Source organism: Nannospalax galili, unplaced genomic scaffold (genome assembly GCF_000622305.1).
Source record: "Nannospalax galili isolate Female #2095 unplaced genomic scaffold, S.galili_v1.0 scaffold312, whole genome shotgun sequence".
Classification (NCBI taxonomy): Eukaryota; Metazoa; Chordata; class Mammalia; order Rodentia; family Spalacidae; genus Nannospalax; species Nannospalax galili.
Genome location: NW_008335967.1, coordinates 7,137,004 through 7,157,384, shown reverse-complemented (window position 1 = coordinate 7,157,384; position 20,381 = coordinate 7,137,004). Strand labels below are relative to the sequence as shown.

The window sequence follows — 20,381 nt, the reverse complement described above, 5'->3', positions numbered from 1 at the left end:
AGGATCATGAGTTTGAAGTCAGTTTGAGTTTGAAGTCAGTTTGAGCTACATAGTGAGACCCTGTCTCAAAAACCAAAAAGAAAAGGTGAATTTCAGACATCAGAACATTTTTCTACTAAATAACTTTGCATGCATCTCTTTAGATACTCTTTCAAATAACCTCTGTTCCATTATTTCTAAAAGAAATTAATTACATTAATCAACAAACTTTATTTCATATTCAGATTTCCATAACTGTTTTTATTTAATTTATTATTATTTTATATGTATGAGTGTATTGTCTGTGTATATGTAAGTGTACCCGTGCCATGCAATGCCTGCGAGGTCAGAAAAAGGCATCAGATGCCCTGGAACTGGAGTTATGGGTGCTTGTTAGCCACGATGTGGATGCTGGGAACCGAACCCAGGTCCTCTGCAAGAGCAGCCAGTGCTCTTAACTGCTGTCACCTCTCCAGCCCCCTTTCTCACAACTTTGATCATGTGTTTCAGGCAATGAAGGTTTGAACTACAGTGGGAGAGAGCTAGGTGTGTATGAGATGCATTTTGAAGATGAAAAGGAGAAACCTTGCTATAATTGGGGGGAGAAGAAATGTTCTCAGGTGACAAACTATCCCGTAACTTGCATTGGCAAGCAGGTGAACAGTGGTGCCATTTACAGAGGTATAGGCACTTTGATAAAGTGCCTCTTAGATATGTTATCTAAGAGATGTGGAGCATAGAAGATGGGTCAGGACTGATGATGAGTACATGTGGAATTTTCAGAATGCAGCTGGCATTTGAAACCAGGGAAAGAGTATGGGATCCAAAGGAAGATGCTTAGGAATAAGATCTGGGAGCCCAAGTGTTAGGAAGAGCATCCAGGTAAAGGACAAAGGAATGTTGAGTTGGTGAGAATAATGGAAAATCAAACAAGGATGACAGTATAAAAGCCAAAAAGAGAGGACTCACCCAGGAGAGGGGCCAACAGTGTGAGAAGTGGAATTCATGGGGCCTGGCAGCAGGGAAGGTGCTGTGAGCTATCTGTGTTGGGTGACTGAGGTGAGATCTTGATTGTGCTTGAGCTGAAGAGCACGCGGAAGTTCAAGAAGTCAGAAGCATGTAGAGATGTGAGAGAGGCAGCAGCGGAAGTAGATATGGGATTTAGGGATTACTATTATTTTTGTTGTAAATATTTCAATTATTTATTTTATTTTATGTGTTTGAGTGTATTGCCTGCATGTAGGTAGGTGCATCCATGTTGGGCAGTGCCTGCAGAGGTCAGAAGAGGGTATTGGATCCCCTGGAACTGGACTTACTGGATGGTTGTTAGCCACCATGTGGGTGTTGGTCCTCTGCAAGAACAGTCAGTGCTCTCCAGCCCCAGGATTATTATTTAAGAGGCTAGTAACTCCAGGTTTTTTTAATGCTTCCAGGATTATTTAGTAAAGGGGGCAGTGCTCAGCAGAGAGGGATAACTGGCAGAGTGAATTGTTTTAAAAGATAGGGTGCACGGAGCTCTAGGGCTCCTATGGCTCAGCCAGGGTAGGCTCTTCCCTGGTATTTTGCTTTAAGTCTGTTGGATATAAGCAATGATTTTAGGCTTGAATTCCATGTGGTTTTTCCTTTTCATTTTGTTCCCAGGGGAACTTGTTATGAACAGTAGTGACCATAGCTTATGAAAGGGCTACTTATAGCATATTTAATAAAATGTTGGCTTCATCTGGCATGAGATGTGAAAGATCTGAAAGAGATGTGGCATTGTTCCTTCCTCAACGATGTCTAAGAGGGTAGAAAATGAGCCTCGTTCTTCATAATCAGTTTTGGAATAAGAGAAGTAAGCCTGTTTCAAATGAGATACTTCCAGATTTAAAATAAAATAAGCAAGAGAAACAGTATTTTTGAGTAATAAGTTGCTTAGTTCCCATATTTCCTAAATGTAAGTTTTAAAGATGATTTCTTACTTCTATGGTTAAAACAAAAAAGATTGTGATGGCCATAGGCAGATTAGTAAAATGATTCGCCTTTTAGGCCAGTGTAAAAAGAAAACAGGTTTATTTGGTGCACTGCCAATGGAGCAGCGAGCTTGGCACAAATAGGACCGCTTGCACGTGGTGGTGGGCTGCGGGCTCTCCATTTTGGAGGAGCCACCGTTGGCTAAGGTGAGCCACGTAGAGTGTAATTGGTCCCGCGGTTATCACTCTGCAAAGGAGGGTAGCTCTGTGGTCTCGGGTGTTGCACAGAATGTGGTTTTGCCAGGCCATTCTTTTGCTCGCTGTGTGGGCAGAATGGAGCCATGGTATTTCTGTTTGGGGGAGCTTCTGGAGCAAGCTTGTATTGGGGACCATTCCCTTTCTGATCTCTTGGCCATGGCTTTCCCTCCACAGAGATCTAACTCCAGTAAAGCGATATTAGAGAAAAGACCAAAATTGCCTAATCCAAATACAGCGCCTCTAGAATTGTTTGTCTCCACAGGGGCATTGAAAGCAGAAAACATGGCTCATGAAAGGAAGGCTGACAGACTCAGCCTTATGTAAACTCAGTTTATGTCAACCTGGTTCATTAATGACGATAATGTAATGATGCTTGGCATCCACTCGTCATACCTTGGTCATCGGGAGCTACTTTGTCTTTTCAGCATTGCTTTTGTCCTGCTTGAAAGCTTCTTTGTCCTGAGTTTCCCTGCTCTAAGACGTGAAATTGGCTACCTTCTGCTAGATGAAAGGCTAAAATCAGAATGGCAAGTGTGCTCATGGGAGTTGGTGGAGTTCCAAGCATTGGTGTTAGTGCCAGGTCACTTATATACCACTGAAGATATTTTTTCTAATAGGTCTCTTATAATAGGAAGGCAAATATGTCAGAAACTTTCACCATTAAGAAGAAAATATTCTCCTTGCTTCCATGTCTGGTGGTCAGCTGTAACAATGGATAGGCAACTGGGTGCCCAGGCAACGCACAGTGCTGTGGTTAGACTACTGACGATGGATAGGTGCGGTGGTTAGACTACTCTTGGTCCATTTAGGTTAACCGCTCCAGTGCTTTCTTGTGTACCACCTGCTGAGAGGCAGTGAGTGGGGGACTGAACATTCTTCCTGTTCACATGGTGGCGGCAAATGTTCCTCACAAGCTCTCAGAGCTAGGCATGTTTGAGCATTTCATGGGGCCTTTTTAGTAATTGTTCCAATGAGATAATTTCCTTGGAAAACTTAGTCTGCAATAGTTTTCATTGTCTAAATGGTTTCCGGAAGACTAGCCAATGTGGAGATATTACTTCATCATTGAAGAATATTTAGTAAAAAGTTCTGGATATGACACCAAGAGCATGCTTTGTTTTCCCAAACTGTGGCTTCCTCCAACTTAAAAATAACAGCAAAATTATTCTGCAATAATAATAGCAGCTAAGATTTACAGCCAGATATAGCTATTTAAACAGAAGTCCAAAAGGTTATATACATTATTTGATTCTCTCGTAAGAACCTTATGAAATAGGTTATATATTCTACATTCTTTGTTTTTGCTCCAGGCCTTTTATTATTTCAGTGCTCTCTGGATTGGACCCATCAGGAAAATAGTCTCAGTAGTGTGTGTGGCCTTCCCTGGTGGGCAGGACATGGCTCCACTGGGCTAGTAGGTAGCTCTTTTCTGACCTTGCTGATGAACTGGGCGTGAGAGTGCAGGGTGAACATGCTTCTTCTCTGGGATGCTAAATTCATATTGTCCATTTTAGACATCTTGTCTCCTGGTGGGTACCCAGGCAGCCCTCGGTGCAGTAGCAGGCCCCACAGCTCACACAGCATATGGTGACCGGAAGCCACATACAGCACAGAAGGGGCACTGGGACTCGGTGGGCGCCCTCCCCCAGACTGTCAGGTACTTGGGACCCTTGGACACACCAGGTTCTGCTCCTCCAGCAAGACCTGAAAGTTTTTCTGGAGGTGAAGTTTGAAATGGTCACCTCAAGTTTTCCTCTTTTTCTTTCCTGTATCTGTATCATCATCGAATTGAGGCAGCCGCTTGCCCAGCTGGGGGAGGCCTGCATGGGGAGTCTTCCTGGAAGTTGTTATTTTCTAAGCCTTCAAATTCTTGGTTGATCCTGCCTTGTCAGGCAGCCCTGTTCAGCACCTGCCACTGTCAGGATCCTGGGAACAAACTTGTCTCATGTCTGCATCTTGGGTTTTCTATGGCCTCCGGTTGTTTTCCTGGTTCTACATTCTTTCAAATATTCATACGAGGAAACTGAGTTTTAGGGAATTAACTTGTTAAAGGCAATATGCTTAGTAAGCCAAGAGTCATATCTAGGTCTGCTTATTTTTAAATATTTATTTATCCAGATGGGGTGACTATGTAACCCTGGCTAACCTGGAACTCTCTATGTAGACTAGGCTGACCTCAAACTCATAGAGATTTGCCTGCTTCTGTTTCCCAAGTACTGAGATTAAAAGCCTACATCACCATGCCTTTTTTTTTTTTAAATAAAGAAAGTAGTTTTTAACCTTGATTGGACTACTAGACTCTATTAATAGCCTGTAAAAACTCTTGATGTCTGGGCCTGTCCTACAAGATTTTGGTTTAGTTGACCAGAGGTAGATCACATCTGTGATCTCAAGCAAGTTTACTGTACAGAGTTAAAAACCAGTGCTCTCAGGGGCTAGAGAGATGGCTCAGTAGCTGAAAGCACCAACTGCTCTACAAAAGACCTGGCTTCAGATCCCAGCACCTACATGGTGGCTCACTGATGCCCTCTTCTGGCCTTCACTGGCATTACATATCCATAGTGCACATATATGTGCAGGCAAAACACTCTTACACATAAAATAAAAATAAATGAAATATTTAAAAAAAACCAGTGCTATCCAGCTGGGTTGTCCATGTGACCAAATTTAATTAAATAAAATGGTGATGCCTTAGTCACACTAGATAGTTTTAAGTGCCCAGTGGTTATATGTTGTTAGTGGCAGCCATATTGGACTATGTAGATATTAGAACATTGTTATGGCTGAAGAAAGTTTATGCAACAGCATTGTCGAGCTTGTGTACACCCCACTTTGGGAAATTAGGAGAGGTAGACAAGCCACAACCTAACAGGTTGAAATATTTATTTGCTTACTGTCTATGAGTGTGGTTCTCAGCATGTATAGTAAGTTATACCTATTTTGCATAACTTTAATCTTTTTTTCAAAATGAGAAAAATGCAACTGTAATTCTGTAGAGGCTGATGTATGAGGGTCATGTTGGAATGGTGGTCGTGGGGGGTGTGTTGGAATGACAGTTATGGTCTTTCTTGTTTTGTTGGCATTTTATGTTCATTCCCCAGGATAGATTTCGAAGCAAATGACTGTCTACAGGTCTGAACATATTTAATACTCTACAAAACTAATTTTCAGAGTGATTTTATTAGCTATAATGAGTATCTGAGAATATTCTTCCTACAGCTCTTGTGAAAAATTGCTCATCATTAAAAAAAGTCCTGTTAATTTAAATGGGGAAATACGGTGACTTGCTTTAATTTAATTTTATTTTTTGAGAATCATTTTATTACTGGAAACATTTCTCTTTTACTTTTTTGTGCTTTTTAGAAATATAAATTTCTTTTTGTTATCATAGAGCATAAAATAATTATTAAACCACTTTTTTCCCTCTGAATGTTTTCTCTATGAAAGTAGTGAAGAGTGGGCATTATGGCTGAGAAGGTGAAAGTGCTTACTGCCAAATCCCATGACCTAAGTTCAGTCCCTGGAATCCACATGGTAGAAGGAGTAAACTGATTCCTGAAAATTGTCCTCTGACCATCACACCTGCAGTGTGGAATAAGCACACATGCACATGCACATGCACGCGTACACACACACACACACACACACACACACACACACACACACACACAGGATGTAAAAATTTTTTTTTAAAGAAAGTAGTCAAGATGGTGTATGAGACTTTTGTAGCTCTTGTGTTTATTTTTGTTTATGCTTTAATAATACATTAGTTAAGTTTTCTCTAATCTTAAAGACATTATTATATACTCAGTAATAATTTGAACAGGGTTGTTACTGCTTTTATCTAATAGTTATTCTTGTTTATTTTGTGTTTTCAAAATCTTATAATAAATGTACTTATAGCAATAACATTGCAGTTTTAAAGGTAATTAAAAATAATTACAAATGGTAAATGTTGTAACTGAGTACTTATAATTGTTCTTAAATAACCTTCCTGTGGAAAATGGACTTTTTCCTAACATAAGTCCATAGTATAGGAGCTAGGAATTAGGAGAACACAATAGCAGCAGAACTGAAATGCACTGAACTAGAGTGGTCACTGCATTCACACAGCTAGTTAAAACTGGCTCTGGAACTAGAGCCCAGATCTGATTCTTGTCAAGTTCCTTTCTATTCAGCAACTCCTTACTTCAGTTAGTCACATAAATATTAGCATTGAGATAAAACTGCAAGTTGAAAGCATCCCTAATCTAAAAATTCCAAATCCCAGTGGCCCCAAATCCAAAATCTTTTGAAGACTGGCTTTTTTTTTCCTGGTATGTAAATTCTTTTTGAGATTAGAGATCTCCTTTTACAGAATTTAGTGTATAACAGATTCAAATACCAAACTTCTTGATTTCCTAATATTAAACAAGTAAATGTGCAAAAGAACTACCATTAACAACACATCAAAAGCTATACATTTCCTATGAAACAATATGTGCACAGATTTTCAAAGCTGTGAAAATGCAATAAAGAACACAACACATTTTGGTCACTTTATTAAATGACATTAAATAGTTTAAGTTCCAACTACTAAACAGCACTTTGAATGGTGAAAACACAGCTAGTATACTGTCATACTTGAATGCTTTTCTTTAAAAACACAATTCCAGTCCTTATGTATATTACAAAACAGCCCTAGAGGAAGAAATGACATCTTTTCTACAGTACTTAAGATACTCAATATAGAACTGAATGGCAGTCTAGCAGAAACAAAGGCAAGTCTTCACAGCTGTATGATTTCAGCAGCCAAAGCTGAATGATGGACTGAAACATTACTATACAACTGGGATGAAACATATACAATATCACGATGGTAAGCAAAAACGCTTTACACCCAAAGAAATGAAACAGGTTATAAAATGTGGAGAATTTAGCAGGCAAAACTGTATTACAAGCAACATTTTAAAACATCATTTTAAGCCATTGCAACTATTTAAAACATCTAAAACAAATACAAAAATGAGCTTTTTAGCATCTTATTGATGTGATTTTTGTCTTTAAATATTTGTTGAAACTTGATGTTATACTCAAAGTACATATTATGCAGCCTGTCAAGTGACAAAAGAATGCAAATCCAACATTTTTTGAAAACTGACTTTTAAAAGTTTCAGATTTTAGAGCATTTGGGATTTGGGATCTTTGGATCTGTGATGGTACACACCTGTAAGCTCAGCAGAGTTTGGGAGGCAGAGGCGGGAAGATTGAGACAGCCTGGTCTTCACAGTGTGTTCCAGTCAACCAAGGCTACATAGCAAGACCATGTCTCAAAAAGCAAAGCAGAACAAAACCAAACAAAACTGGATTAGGGCTGCTCAACCAGGCAGGTTTGTTCCAGAAAGCAAAATAATCTAAAATGTGGAGCCCTTCTGATTCAAGATTTTTGATGAGGGATATTCAACCTGGATTAGTTTAAGCATGATGCTTTCATTTGTAGGTGACTGGACACTAGATTATCTAGTTGGCAACAGCTGCTAGAGGTTTTACACAATAAGAAAGATGGAGAGGCTAGTGAAGGTGGGCAGGGCTCGTCTGGAAAGGCCATGTCAGGAACTTACCTTTGACATGGGCCAAGGTGGTTAGTGACCCCAATATCAATGAGTATGGGCTCACATACTGTATTTACCCTCATTGCTCATAGGAAAGGTCATAGTTTGCCTTTCTATCTAGATTTTCAAAAGAAAAACTAGAAATCTTCTTTTAAAAGGAGAATGCACTTTAAATAAACTGTAGTCCAGAACTCTGAGAGATGATTGGAAGGGGAAAGTCGGGTAAGAGGGCAATGTATGCATATGAGCAGAAACTTCTAGATTCCTGAGGCTTCCTGTCCAGAACTGTGTGTCTGTTCCTTTTCCTACCCTCAGTAGCCTGCCACAACACTGCTTATAACTGTTGATGCTGAGTGCTGATTTGAAATTTCCTAGCAACCTGTTAATAAACTACTTCTTAAATTGGGGACTAATCATGAGGTAAGATGGGAAGACCGTCTAAAGGAAAAGAAGAAAGGTTAAGTGGCTTGGGACATTTATGAACAGATTATTTAGACTCTGTTAAATACCTTCTTTTTCCTAGGGAGTTTGTGTGTGTGTTATAGCCCGAAGTCTGACTCTTGGGAACAAATCACATATTCAGTGTTTTATCTACATAAAGGTACTTTTAATTTTATTCCTTTTTATTTTTATACTTAGATTTCTCCAAATAGTAGCAAATTAAGTTGTAAACACCTTATGACCTAGGAATTTTTATGAGTATATTTCTACAACTGCATAGTTTTATACTTTTATGGAGAAATTCACTAATGGTAAATGTTAAGCTAGGTAACTCATGTACTACATTTTTTAAATATCCTGTCCCATTATCTTTTATTTTATTTTATTTTATTTATTGTTTTTATTTTATGTGTATGAGTGTATTGTCTGCATGTATGTGAGTGCGCCTGTGTCATGCAATGCCGCAGAGGTCAGAAGAGGGCTTCGGATTTCCCTGGAATTGGAGTTAAGGATGGTTCGTAGTCACCATGTGGGAGCTGGGAATCAAACCAAGGTCCTCTGCAAGAGCAGTCAGTGCTCTTAACCGCCGAGCCATCTCTCCAGCCCCACCCATTATCTTTTTTTATAGACTATGGACCAATTCTAATGGATGTATTTGCCAAAGTATGTTAATTAGTTTGCTAATTTTTAGTTATTACTAATCAGGAAATTATAGCTGAACTTCACACAGTTACACAGGATTTTAATTAAAGTCTTCTGTGATCTCTGACGTAAGCAGGCTGTTGTTCCAGTAATGCTGTGCCCTTAGACTAAGATACTTTTTTCACTTCACATTTCTATAGTCCGAGATACATAACAGGCTGGGGATCCTTTGCCAGTTTTGTGGTGGCAGCTTACCCTGCCATAGTTTTAGTTTGAATCATGCTAAGGAGTATTTTCCTTGTGTGTTTAATTCCTCAAAACTTACATTTGTAGAGTACATACTGTGAATGTGGCTAAAAAAATTTAAAGGTAGAATTTCTGTTCCAATGTCTAACAAAAATTTTATGCCAAGCCACAGGAACGTTTCTAATCCTGCAGGAGTGCCTAGTGTCAGCTAGGTATTAGAGGTTAAGGCAGAAGAGTTTAGGAATTTTATAATAGAGCAAGTAAAAGTAATATTAGAACTAGACATAGATATGTACTTAAATAGTATATATAGGATTGCACAGCACGTTTTCACACATTTCTAATAATTAATGCAATGATGTAAACCAGCACAAAAAACTTCTCTGAAAACTGAGTTGAAAAATAGAGTGAAGTCCCACACAGAGTTTAGTAGGCAGCCGAAACCCTTTTCTGTGAGTTGGAAGAGTCTTAGAGGAGTGTTAAACCGTATCATGTAGAAATGAGCCTTGCAGCCTCCTCTATCGTAGATGATTGAGTAGACCCCTTTGCATTGTTCTCTCCCTGCACAATCCATCTCTTAACGTGAGGGTTTATGCCTGATCTGATAACAGTAGTTCCACTGTGGCTGCCCTCTGCAGGGGCTTTGGGAGAGTGAGGGTGTCATGAAATCTAGAAACCCGCAGATGGTCGCCCTGTCAGTGTTGCTGATAGTTGATATTGTTATGTGGCGTCATCTCCAGGAGTACAGTTCTAAACTTTTGTTTCTTAACTTTCTTTCTCTGGCTTCCTGTTTTCCCTCTGCAGGATACAGCAAGACCTTCACTGCTGCTCTTAGGAGTGCTGACTCATGTGTGACCAAAGGCATCACTTTTCTCAACATTGGTGGGTGATGGACATAAGAACCTCTCTACTATCAATGTTCTTCCAGTATATTCTCTGCCTCAGTGTTCTCACTCTCATTTTCTTCTCTGTAGCCTCATTTTCTGATGCTTCTGAGCTGTGCCTTGTCTGGTGGGAGAAGGTTTTCTCTGGAACACACCTGTCCCACTGAACCCATTAGCTTTTGGGTTTGAAGTGTGTCTTCCCTTTTTAGAGAACCTAGACTGTGACCTTTCTTATATTTTTGACAGCAGCCTTTAAAAGGCCATTTGCTAGTATACAAATGGCCGTAAGTAAGATGTTCCCTAAGAGCCTTTGACAAGTAATACATACTGCTGACCCTGGATTCTAGAGGGAGAAAGGCTTTGAGCAGCTGTCTGTTCTCTCTTGCTAATCATAAAAAGAGTACAAAAGCCCCATTAATGATTTATGAACCAGTGTGAGTTGTTTTCACTAAATAAATATGGTGAGGGGAAACAGTATCAGACATGAGCCATTAAGGGAGTCTATAATGAAGAGAGTGAAGGAGGGTTTACTCTATCTCCCTACTGAAAGCAGCTTTCCCAGGCCAACTGGGATGCAGGGCACAAAGAGTTTAAGCATTAAGAACTGACTGATAACAGAGCTGAGACTTGGGTACATACAGGGCGTGGCACATTTAAAGAGGGAAAGCTTCAGGTTTACTGCATATAATTCTCTGATATATTTTCCCGTCCTTGTCCCCCAGTCCATCTGCTGTTATGACAAACATTAAGGAAAGTGAATAGTCAGGGAACTGGGAGAGGTAAGAACCAAAAATAAGCTCAAACATATTTTTATTTTGATTTACTTATTTTTATTATTTTTTATGTGTATGAGTGTTTTGCCTGCATGTATATTAATTGTCCACATGTCATGCAATGTCCACAGAGGCCAGGAGAGGGCGTTAGATGTCCTGAGACTGAAGTAATGGACGGGTGTTAGCCGCCATGTGGGTGCTGGAAACCGAACCTGGGTTTTCTGTAAGAGCAGCCAGTATTCTTAACTGCTGAGCCGTCTTTCCAGCCCCAAAGATTTTTATTTTGAGTAATACTATTGGTGAGTTAAATATTCTTTGCTAAGTGGGCCAGTACATGGCACATATTAACATGACTTTGGAATCTGTGGGAAATGGCTTTGAGAGCTTCAGTCTACTGCTTTCTGTGATAAGGGAGAGAAACAGAAGGTTTCCTGGGTCTGGGACATGATTCTTATCAGCAGTGCTGCATCAGCATCCCATCTAAACAGTGATGTGGGAAACTTACCACTAAACACGCTGAGCACTTTGCAAGGGCAAAGGTATCTTCCTTTTCTTCCCCTGGGAATAACTTGAAAAGGGCAGCATGATTTAATCTGTAGTCTTGCAGAAGGCAGAAATACTAGAGCTGGTAAAAATAGGCTATCTCACACAGTTGTCTTTCCTTCTTAAGTACAGCTTATTCATAGGTACAAAATTGGATCCAAGATTTGAACTGTTCTAGAGGGGATTTTTATGACAGCACTATTAGTTTTTTGAGTGATATGTTTTGCTATTAATTGTTTATAATTTCCCTTTATTGTTATCCTGATAAAAAGGGCTTATATTGATTGAAATATATAGTTTACTTTTTTCCAATGAGTCTCACGGACAGATGTTGCATTACTTTTTCCGGGGAGACACAGAAATGCCTGTTCACCTCAGGTAGGGCAATGACAGAGCAAAGAAATAATTCCATTAGAGTCCAGCTTGGTGAACCAATGCATTTACTGGCATTACATACAGGAACATGGGTAGCCTCTCCCCTTCCCTCCAGGAGACAATGTGTCAGTCTATTGGAAATAGCTATAGAATACTTATATAAGCAAGACATGCTTATGGATAAACACCACTATTTAATAAATATTGTATGTAAAACACTTAGGTCATGCTGATCCTTGGAACAGTCTGCTTGGCGATATTAGCCCCATTCCACAAACAGTGAAGCTGAAGCTGAGAAGGGGTTAGGTCTGTGCCCAAGCTTCTTCCAGTGTCTCTCTTGAGGGATTCTGTCAGTTTCTCATTGCTGTGTAATGAATGATCACAAGTTTAGGCTTAAAACACATGCTGGAGTTCAGAAGTGGGTAAGGAGCACTGAGAAGCTAAAATTAAGATGTGGGCGAGACTGGTTCCTGCTAGAGGGTCTGAGGAAGAATTTGCTCCTTGCCTCCTCTGGCATCTAGGGCCTAGATTTCCTTGGCTTCTGGTTTCATTTTAGTTGCTTTGTCACTTTGTGGTCCTCTCCTACAGGCAAGTTCCCCTCTGCCTTCCTCTCTTATAAAGACTGATCATATTGGGTCTACCTGGACAATCTAGAATGTTCTCCCCAGCTCAAGATCCCAACTATATCTGCAATTATATCTGTTCCATTCATCAAAAAGTTAACATAAGACAGGAGAGATGGCTCAGTGGGTAAGGACTCTTGTTGCCAAGCCTGACAACCTAAATTCAATCCTTAGGTTGGAAGACTTCTGAAAGTTATCCTCTGACCTCCACAAGCATACTCCTCTCACCACACAAACACACATATACATTATATATGATAATAATGTATAAAATAATATATATATATATTTTTTGGTCTTTTTGAGACAGAATCTCCTGTAGTCCCAGCTGGCCTGGAACTATATAGACCAGGCTGGCCTTGAACTCACAGAGATCTGCCTGCCTTTGCCTCCCTAGTGCTAGGATTAAAGGTGTGCGCCACTACTCCCGGCTTATAAGCTCTGTCTTAATAAAAGAAAAAGACCCATTATATGAAGTTAGCGTAGTCTCAGGCTCTGGAAGTTAGCACATGAGTATTTTCAGGGTCCATCATCCATCCTGCCACAGGCACTACTGAAATTTGGAATAACACAGTCATTTTTTGTGGCTGCCTGCACACTGAGGAACTGAATACTCCTATAGCTCATTCAACCAAATGATTGTGACAACCCAGAATACCCTCCTGTATTTCCAAATGTCTCCTTTCCAGGGACATATTACCACTATGATTCACTAGTTACATGGTTGAGGTAAGAGTTAGCCTAGGTCATTTGATGTCCATACCCTTTCTAGTATGCCCCTCCAGATAATTTATTTTCTACTGAAGTATTTCCATCTTAATAAGACTATTGAAATCAATGTATTATGTACTTATATTATTTAACATTGTTTAGTCCATGTCTTCTGGAGGGACACTTTAACTGGTTAGAACTTTATGTTCTATTTCTTTTAAAAAATATTTTATTTATTATTTTTATTTTCTGTGTATGAGTGCATTGCCTGTATGCAGGTAGGTGCACCCATGTCATGCAAAGCTGGCAGAGGCCAGAAGAGGGTGTCGTATCCCCTGGAATTGGAGTTACAGACAGTTGTTAGCTTCCAAGTAGGTGCTGGGAATTGAAACTGCATCCTCTGGAAGAATAGCAAGTCTTCTTAACCAGAGTCATCTTTCCAGCCTCCATGTCCTCTTTCTTAATCCACAGAATACATTCTATGCCAACGATTAGCATGTGTTTCTTTGCTTCTTAGAGAAAGAGCCTAGCTAGCTCAGTTGAAATTGAAATTTCCTTCACCTGTGGATTTCTGTGTTTTTTTCTAAGATCCTAGAAAAATGATTACTTATGGCTACCACCACCCTCCCAGTCTGTGGAAATGCATTTAAAAATATTTTATTTATTATTTTTTATTTTATGTGTATGAGTTTATCACCTGCATGTATGTAAATGCACCTGTGTCATGAAAGGCCCCGCAGAGATCAGAAAAGGGCATTGAATTCCCCTGGAACTGGAGTTATGGATGGTTAGCTGCCATGTGGGCACTGAGAATTGAACCCAGGTCCTCTGAAAGAGCAGCCAGTGCTCTTAATTGCCAAGCTATCCCTCCAGTCCTTGGAAATCTATTTTTATACTGTGTCTCAAATAGATTTGTACTCTCTTGGATACAAATGTTCTGGTTATGCAAATATCTAGTGGAGGGACTGTGAAGGTGTGAATTCTAGGTAGTCAGCTATGTAAGGAGATAAATTAATAAGCCATACAATGTCAAACTGCCTGTAGAAATGCTCTTGATGAATATAAATTTAAAATTCTTCTAAACAAAATGATGATGATGATTATGATGATGATGATGATGATGAATGGGCCAATATGGGAAAATTTTACAAACCATCAGAAACCATGAAGATAATTCCCTCATAGGCTATTCCCAGCCTATCACATTAACGATTCTGTTGTGTAGCTTGACATTTTGATTCTATTTTCCTCTCATAACACTTAGATTCACAGAAAGCTATAACTGACTTAGAAGCAAAACCCTACTCATAAGCTAATATAACCATGGCTAAATGTGTGAGGAGACTGAGTCACAGGTGCAAACCAGGGAGACCTGACTGAAGGTGACGGGCACTGCCATCAATCAGACTCCTTGTTATTGGTAAAACAAAAAACTGGTGTTTTAAAAAATATATTATTTATTTATTTATTTTTTAATTTTATGGGTATGCGTGTATTGCCTGCATGTAGGTAAGTGCACCCGTGTCATGCAATGCCTGTGGAGGTTAGAAGAGGCTGTTGGATCCCCCGGGACTGGAGTTACAGACAGTTGTTAGCTGTCATGTGGGTGCTGGAATTCTATCCCGGGTCTTCTGCAAGAACAACCAGTGTTCTTAACTTCTGAGCCATCTCTCCAGCCTCCCCACTCCCCCACAAAACTGGTGTTTTAAGAAGTTCAAAGAAAAATGAATTATGTGTAGTTCTGGAATTTATCTGAACCTGTTTAGATTTCCCCACATGTAGATGACTCAAGTCTTTATCTTCTACAGGCTATTATGTGGCTGTTTACTTACCTGGTCATTTCCTTCATCTACTGAACATTCAACACCCAGACTTGATCTGCCATAGTCTGTTTCTGACAGGTATGGCTACAGTCCTAGTTTTTCTCTCATGCACATGGCCTCCTTAGGCTTACTTTGATTTTTAATAACTATGTTTGGGCAAGAAGTTATTTTATTTGCTGATATGCTTTTTTATTTTTTGTTTGCCAGGAAACAACAAAATGATCAATATACTTCCTCATCACCCTTTACAGTCACTGACAGGGTCCCTGATATTGGATCGCTGTTCTGGAAAGCTCTATAAAGCATTCCTTAACCAGTCAGATCTGATGTGGTTCCTATGGAACTCCAGCCTCGACTGTGAGAAGATGGCTGCATTGCACTGTGTGCTCTCATGTGGTCGAGACCCTGGTTTCCTGGAAGGCCAGGTGAGAAATAGCTCATGTTTGAACATCTGCAACAGACAACACCAAATACATTTATTTGGTGGTTGAAAATGATTAGAAGCTGTTTTTGCTTGGTAACAGTTCAATGAAGATTATGGCTTGACTCAAATGTATTCTCCTTTGTGCTTTGTTGTGGCTCTCTACCACACCTCAGCCTGTGAAGTTGCAATGATCTTTTGAACACAGCAGTCCCCCTTTATCAATGGTTTCACTTTCTGTGATTTAAGTTAACTGAGATCAACTCTGGTTTATTAAATGGCAAATTCCACAAAAGAAACAATTTACAAGTTTTAAATGACATGGGGTTCCAATCAGTGTGATGAAATCTTGTGCCATCCTGCTCCATTTGGCCTGGGGTTATGAATCATCACTTTCTCCATTGTATCCATACTGTATTTGCTACCTGCCCAGTCATCATTTGGCAGTTGTCATGGTTATCAGGTCAACTTTTATAGTACCACAGTGCTTGTGTTTATGTACTCATATTTTACCTAATAATGGCCACGATGTTAGGATATGCCAAAGAGAATCCCTAAAGTTTTTCCATTAAGTAAAAAGCTCAAAGTTCTTGACTTAACGAGAAAAAAATTTATGTTACTGTTGCTGAGGCTTGGTACTATTTGTGTTTTCAGCATGCACAGGGGTCTTGAAATGTACCTCCTAAAGATAAGGGACAACTACTGTATTCTTTTTTCTTTCTTTTTGTGTTTTTTGTTCATTTTGTTTTTTGAGACATCATTTCATTCTGTAGCCCAGGATGACCTAGAACTCACTATGTAGCTCAAGGTGGCCTCACCTTTGTGGCAGTTTTCCTGCTTAGTCTCCAAAGTGCTGGGATTACAGGTGTGAGTCCCCACACCCAGCATTGTATTATCTTTTCAATACTATAAATAAAGGTTTAGTTGTGTCAGTAACATTCCAAAGAAGTACTCACTAAACACTGAGTTTCTCAGATTGCCTGCTTTTTTCTCCTTGAGTATATTTGCTATAAATATATTATCAAAAGGACCCAGAAAGCCAGGTGTAGTGGCTCACACATGTAACCCCAGCACCGGAGAAGCTAAAATCAGGATTGCTGCAAATTCAAGATCAGCCTGGGCTATATAGTAAGTTTGATGCTATCCTGCTTACAGAATGAGATCCTATTACTATCTTCTCAGAACAAGCAAAAAAGGACTAAGATCTTGTGGTAAATGTTTATTAATTTCTTTGGATGCTAAGTATGTGTATATTGCCTGCATGTAGGTAAGTGCACCTGTGTCGTGCAGTGCTGGTGGAGAACAGAAGAAACTGTCAGATTCCCTGGAACTGGAATTACAGACAGTTGTTAGCTGCCATGTGGATGCTGGGATTCAAACCTGGGTCTTCTACAAGAACAGTCAGTGCTCTTAACCACTGAGCCAATTCTCCAGCCCCTGAATTTTTATTGAATTTTTTTCAATTTTCATACAATATAGTGTGATGGTATTCAGATCCCTTCCCCTTCCCTCCCCATACCTCCCCCACACTGCCTCCTGCCCAATTTAATGTACTTTCATATATATATGGCCTATAGAGACTGATTTGTGTCCCTAAATGCCCCACAGTGTGGGTCCATCCACTGGGCCCACCAAGAGTCCCATTACTGTTAGACACCATCTTTCCCCCCTCCCAGCAGTCATCAATTACCAAATGTTCCTTAGGCTGGGTTGGGTTATCCACTTCCCCATATCTGAGCTACAGTTTTGTCTGGTTTGAGCTTGCATAGAACTTGTGCATGCTGTCACCATTGCTGTGAGTTCATATGAGTAACTGATCAGCTGTCTGGAAAACTCTGTTTCCTTATGGTCATCCACCTCCTCTGATTCTTATAATCATTCCACCTCCTCTTCCACAATGATCCCTGAGCCTTGGGAGGTAGAAGTTTGATACAGGTGTCCTATTCAGGGATAAGCACTCTGAGGCCTCTTGCTTTCTGCACATTGGCCAGTTGTCAGTTTCTATGTTAATCACCACCTGCTGCATAAGGAAATGTCTCGGTGAGAGCTGAGAGATGCATTCATCCTATGTGTAGGTATTGCATTGAAGATGTGTCACTTAGGGTTATGTATCTCACAGTTCTCTGTGTTTGACCAGTTCTAGAACTCTGCAATAGTCTCCATCTATTGCAAAGAGAAGCTTCTTTGATGAGCAAATATTTATTGCATTTTTAATGAAGACAGTTTACATTTGAACTTTACATTGTAGCTTATATTTGAGCTGTACATTGTAGCTTACGTTTGAGCTGTACATTGTAGCTTACATTTGAGGTGTGCATTGTAGCTTCCATTTGAGGTGTACATTATAACTTAAATTTGAGGTGTGCATTGTAGCTTATTGACCTATTCTGTCATTTTACTTTTTGCACCTATCCTACAAAGTCTGAAAGACCTCTTATCAGTGATGGCTAGAGTCAGTGTCTGATTGGCTAATTGAAAAAAAAAAACAGACATTTTATTTTAACCTAAAACATAATACTGCACATTTCTCTGCTTATCTTTTGATGTAGACTAAGGCCCTTTCTTTATGAATCAGCTAATTAAAGTTTAAAGTTGTTTTCTTCCATAAAACTCCTACTACTGTCTGCTTCTAAGGTTTCCATTACAGATGCAAGAAGAAAGTTTCCTCGTGCTTTCTCTCGGTGGCAGCCAAGATTGAATAGGGGAACACAGAGAAATGAAAACAAAGACAAAATCCCCAACCAACCAAACAAAATCTATTAATGTGTTATCTCCAACTTCCTGTTCCTTTCTAAAAAGTTCATGTGTGAGTGTATGTGTGAATGGATTCACATGTGTGTTCATGTGTGTACATTCGCTTATGTGTGGAAGGCCAGAAGTCAGTGTTGGGTATCTTCCTCAGTTGCTCTTTTATTTATTTATTTATTTATTTTTTGAGACAGTATCTCCTTGTGGCCCAGGCTAGCCTAGAACTCACTATGTAGACCAGACTGGTCTTGATCTCATAGAAATCCACCTGCCTCTGCCTTTGCCTCCAGAGTGCTGGGATTAAAGGTGTGCACCACAATATCCAGACCTTATTTTTGAGCCCGGATCTCTTACTGAACCCAGAGCTCACCTTTTCTGCTTGACTGGCTAGCCAATGGGCCCTCAGGATTAGCCAGCTTGGTCTATATCGTGAGTTCTAGGCCAGCTGAGGCTACAGAGAGACCCTTTCTCAAAAAAAAAAAAAAAGATAACCGAATAAGACACCCAATGTTGACTTCTAGCCTTCCACACACAAACACACATGTGAACACGTACTGGGGTTGCAGATGTGTGCTGTACCTTACTTTCTATATGGGTTCTAGGGATCTGAACTCAGATCTTCATGCTTGTGTGCCAAGTACTTTAGCCACTGATCACTGAGCTCTCTCCCTAGCCCCTGAAAACTTTTATTTCTAAGGGGATAGTTTAAAGACATTTTCAAAGTAATCTGTGTATATTAGGCATTTAAAAATCTAACCTTTTAGATTTGTTTTATCTATATCTACTCTTTTAGCCTTTTAGAAATGTGCTTTTGTCTTTCCAGAAGAGCCAAGATTTCTTGATCCAACAATACTCTGCATCTGTATTCACTTGTATATAGGGATTTGTATTACATCGCCTCAGTAAAAATAAGTATAACTGCAACAATTGATTTAGGAAAGCATTTTATTAAGAGTGAGCTATGGTGGGGCAGGCTTGACCTACCTTCAATGCTCAAGCAGGAAACAGAAGCTTCCCTCTTCCAGCAGCCCAGGCTAGAGATGGAGAGTGAAAGAATTGCTGATGGAACAGGGCTTATCCCTCCCTCCAAAGGGAAGTCCAGTGCAGTAGCACTCTTCATGGTTAAGTGGTGTAGCAATGTTCAGACTGATAGCTGCCCTGGGCTTTAAACTCAGAATGCTGCCCCAAGCCTAGAGGTTTTGTTAGGCATTGTGCTGTGCCACAGAGCTCTCTCCAGGGGTGCTTTGCAATACCTTGATCTATTCTTGCAAAAGCAAACATATATTGGGTTGAAGAAGGTTTGTTTGGATTCCATCCAGGGACTTTGTTAAAAAGATATGTAAAAAAGCACTTTATTTGCAATACTGTCTTAACTCAGCCAGAACTATATTGCTTTTTTGAAGACAGAAGTATATTCTCAGGCCATTCTAAAATAGATGTAGAATTAAAAAGATTCATTTATGTATATATGTTTACATATTATTACATTATATATAATATATTTTTGTCCTATATATAAAATATATATTTTGTCCTTTGGTGGGATGGAGTGCAGACTTAAATTCTAACAGAATGCTATGGTATTATTTTTTAAAGATTATTCAATGGATTTCTGAGCATGTCTCTACCTGTCATTCATTTGACCTCATTCAGGAATTTCTAATTGGTAAGTGTTGCTGATGTTGCACCTTAAGCTGAATGTTTGACCCTTTTGCTTGAGGGAAATCAGTAAGTTGATAATGAATGCCTCTGTCAAAATGCTGCTTAGAAATACTTTAAAAAATCTCTATTGTAGTCAGCAGCTAATCAAGTTTCATTCTCTTGTGGTTTTGTGAGACGCTGTGGTTTTCATAGACTGATGAGCTTTAAGATAGGATTCTGATTCTGTAATGGTATTAGTATTTTTTTTTTCAGTAAAATGTCTTTTTCTTTAGCCTAGTTTTATGTTTCTTGGCTCTGAATAAGTGGTGTAATGCCATCTGGTTAGAAGCAGTTTTTTTTTTTTTTTTTAATTATTCTCATTGTAAAAAGAAGAACCTGAACATTTTAGGCAATAGATAAAATCATAATGGTTAACCTTCAGAGGATGAAGGATAGGTGATGAAAACTTTTATTGGTTTGCTTAATTTGGTTAAATTTCAGTGCTGACTCCTCTATTCTATTAAATCCTGTTTCTTTTTCTGTTCAGCTTCTTCATATTGGAGTATATACCCAGAGTCGAGCAACATAGACACACTCCTGCCGTACTCCTCAGTGCTCACTTGGAATACAGTAAGTTAGCACTTTGTGTTCTGTATGAAGTTAAAATGGGTTCACCATTGTGGGTCAGTGGTGGAACATTCCTGTTATGGTAACCAAAGCTATAATTTCA

General features: G+C 39.5%; 1 protein-coding gene across 9 annotated transcripts in view; it reads left to right on the top strand.

The window, feature by feature from the left end:
- Positions 1-20,381, top strand: part of Gsap (gamma-secretase activating protein) — a 108,991-nt gene that overhangs the window by 51,280 nt on the left and 37,330 nt on the right. For 7 of the 9 annotated variants that reach the window (XM_017797553.2, XM_017797554.2, XM_029562359.1 and 4 more), the window contains 6 exons: positions 8,304-8,381; positions 9,914-9,991; positions 14,827-14,919; positions 15,049-15,266; positions 19,607-19,676; positions 20,199-20,281. In XM_017797553.2, coding sequence (XP_017653042.1) covers positions 8,304-8,381; positions 9,914-9,991; positions 14,827-14,919; positions 15,049-15,266; positions 19,607-19,676; positions 20,199-20,281 — 620 coding nt within the window. Of the gene's footprint in view, positions 1-3,733; positions 3,847-8,303; positions 8,382-9,913; positions 9,992-14,826; positions 14,920-15,048; positions 15,267-19,606; positions 19,677-20,198; positions 20,282-20,381 lie in introns of those variants that run through there. The other 2 variants (XM_029562363.1, XM_029562358.1) reach the window with 2 other exon arrangements.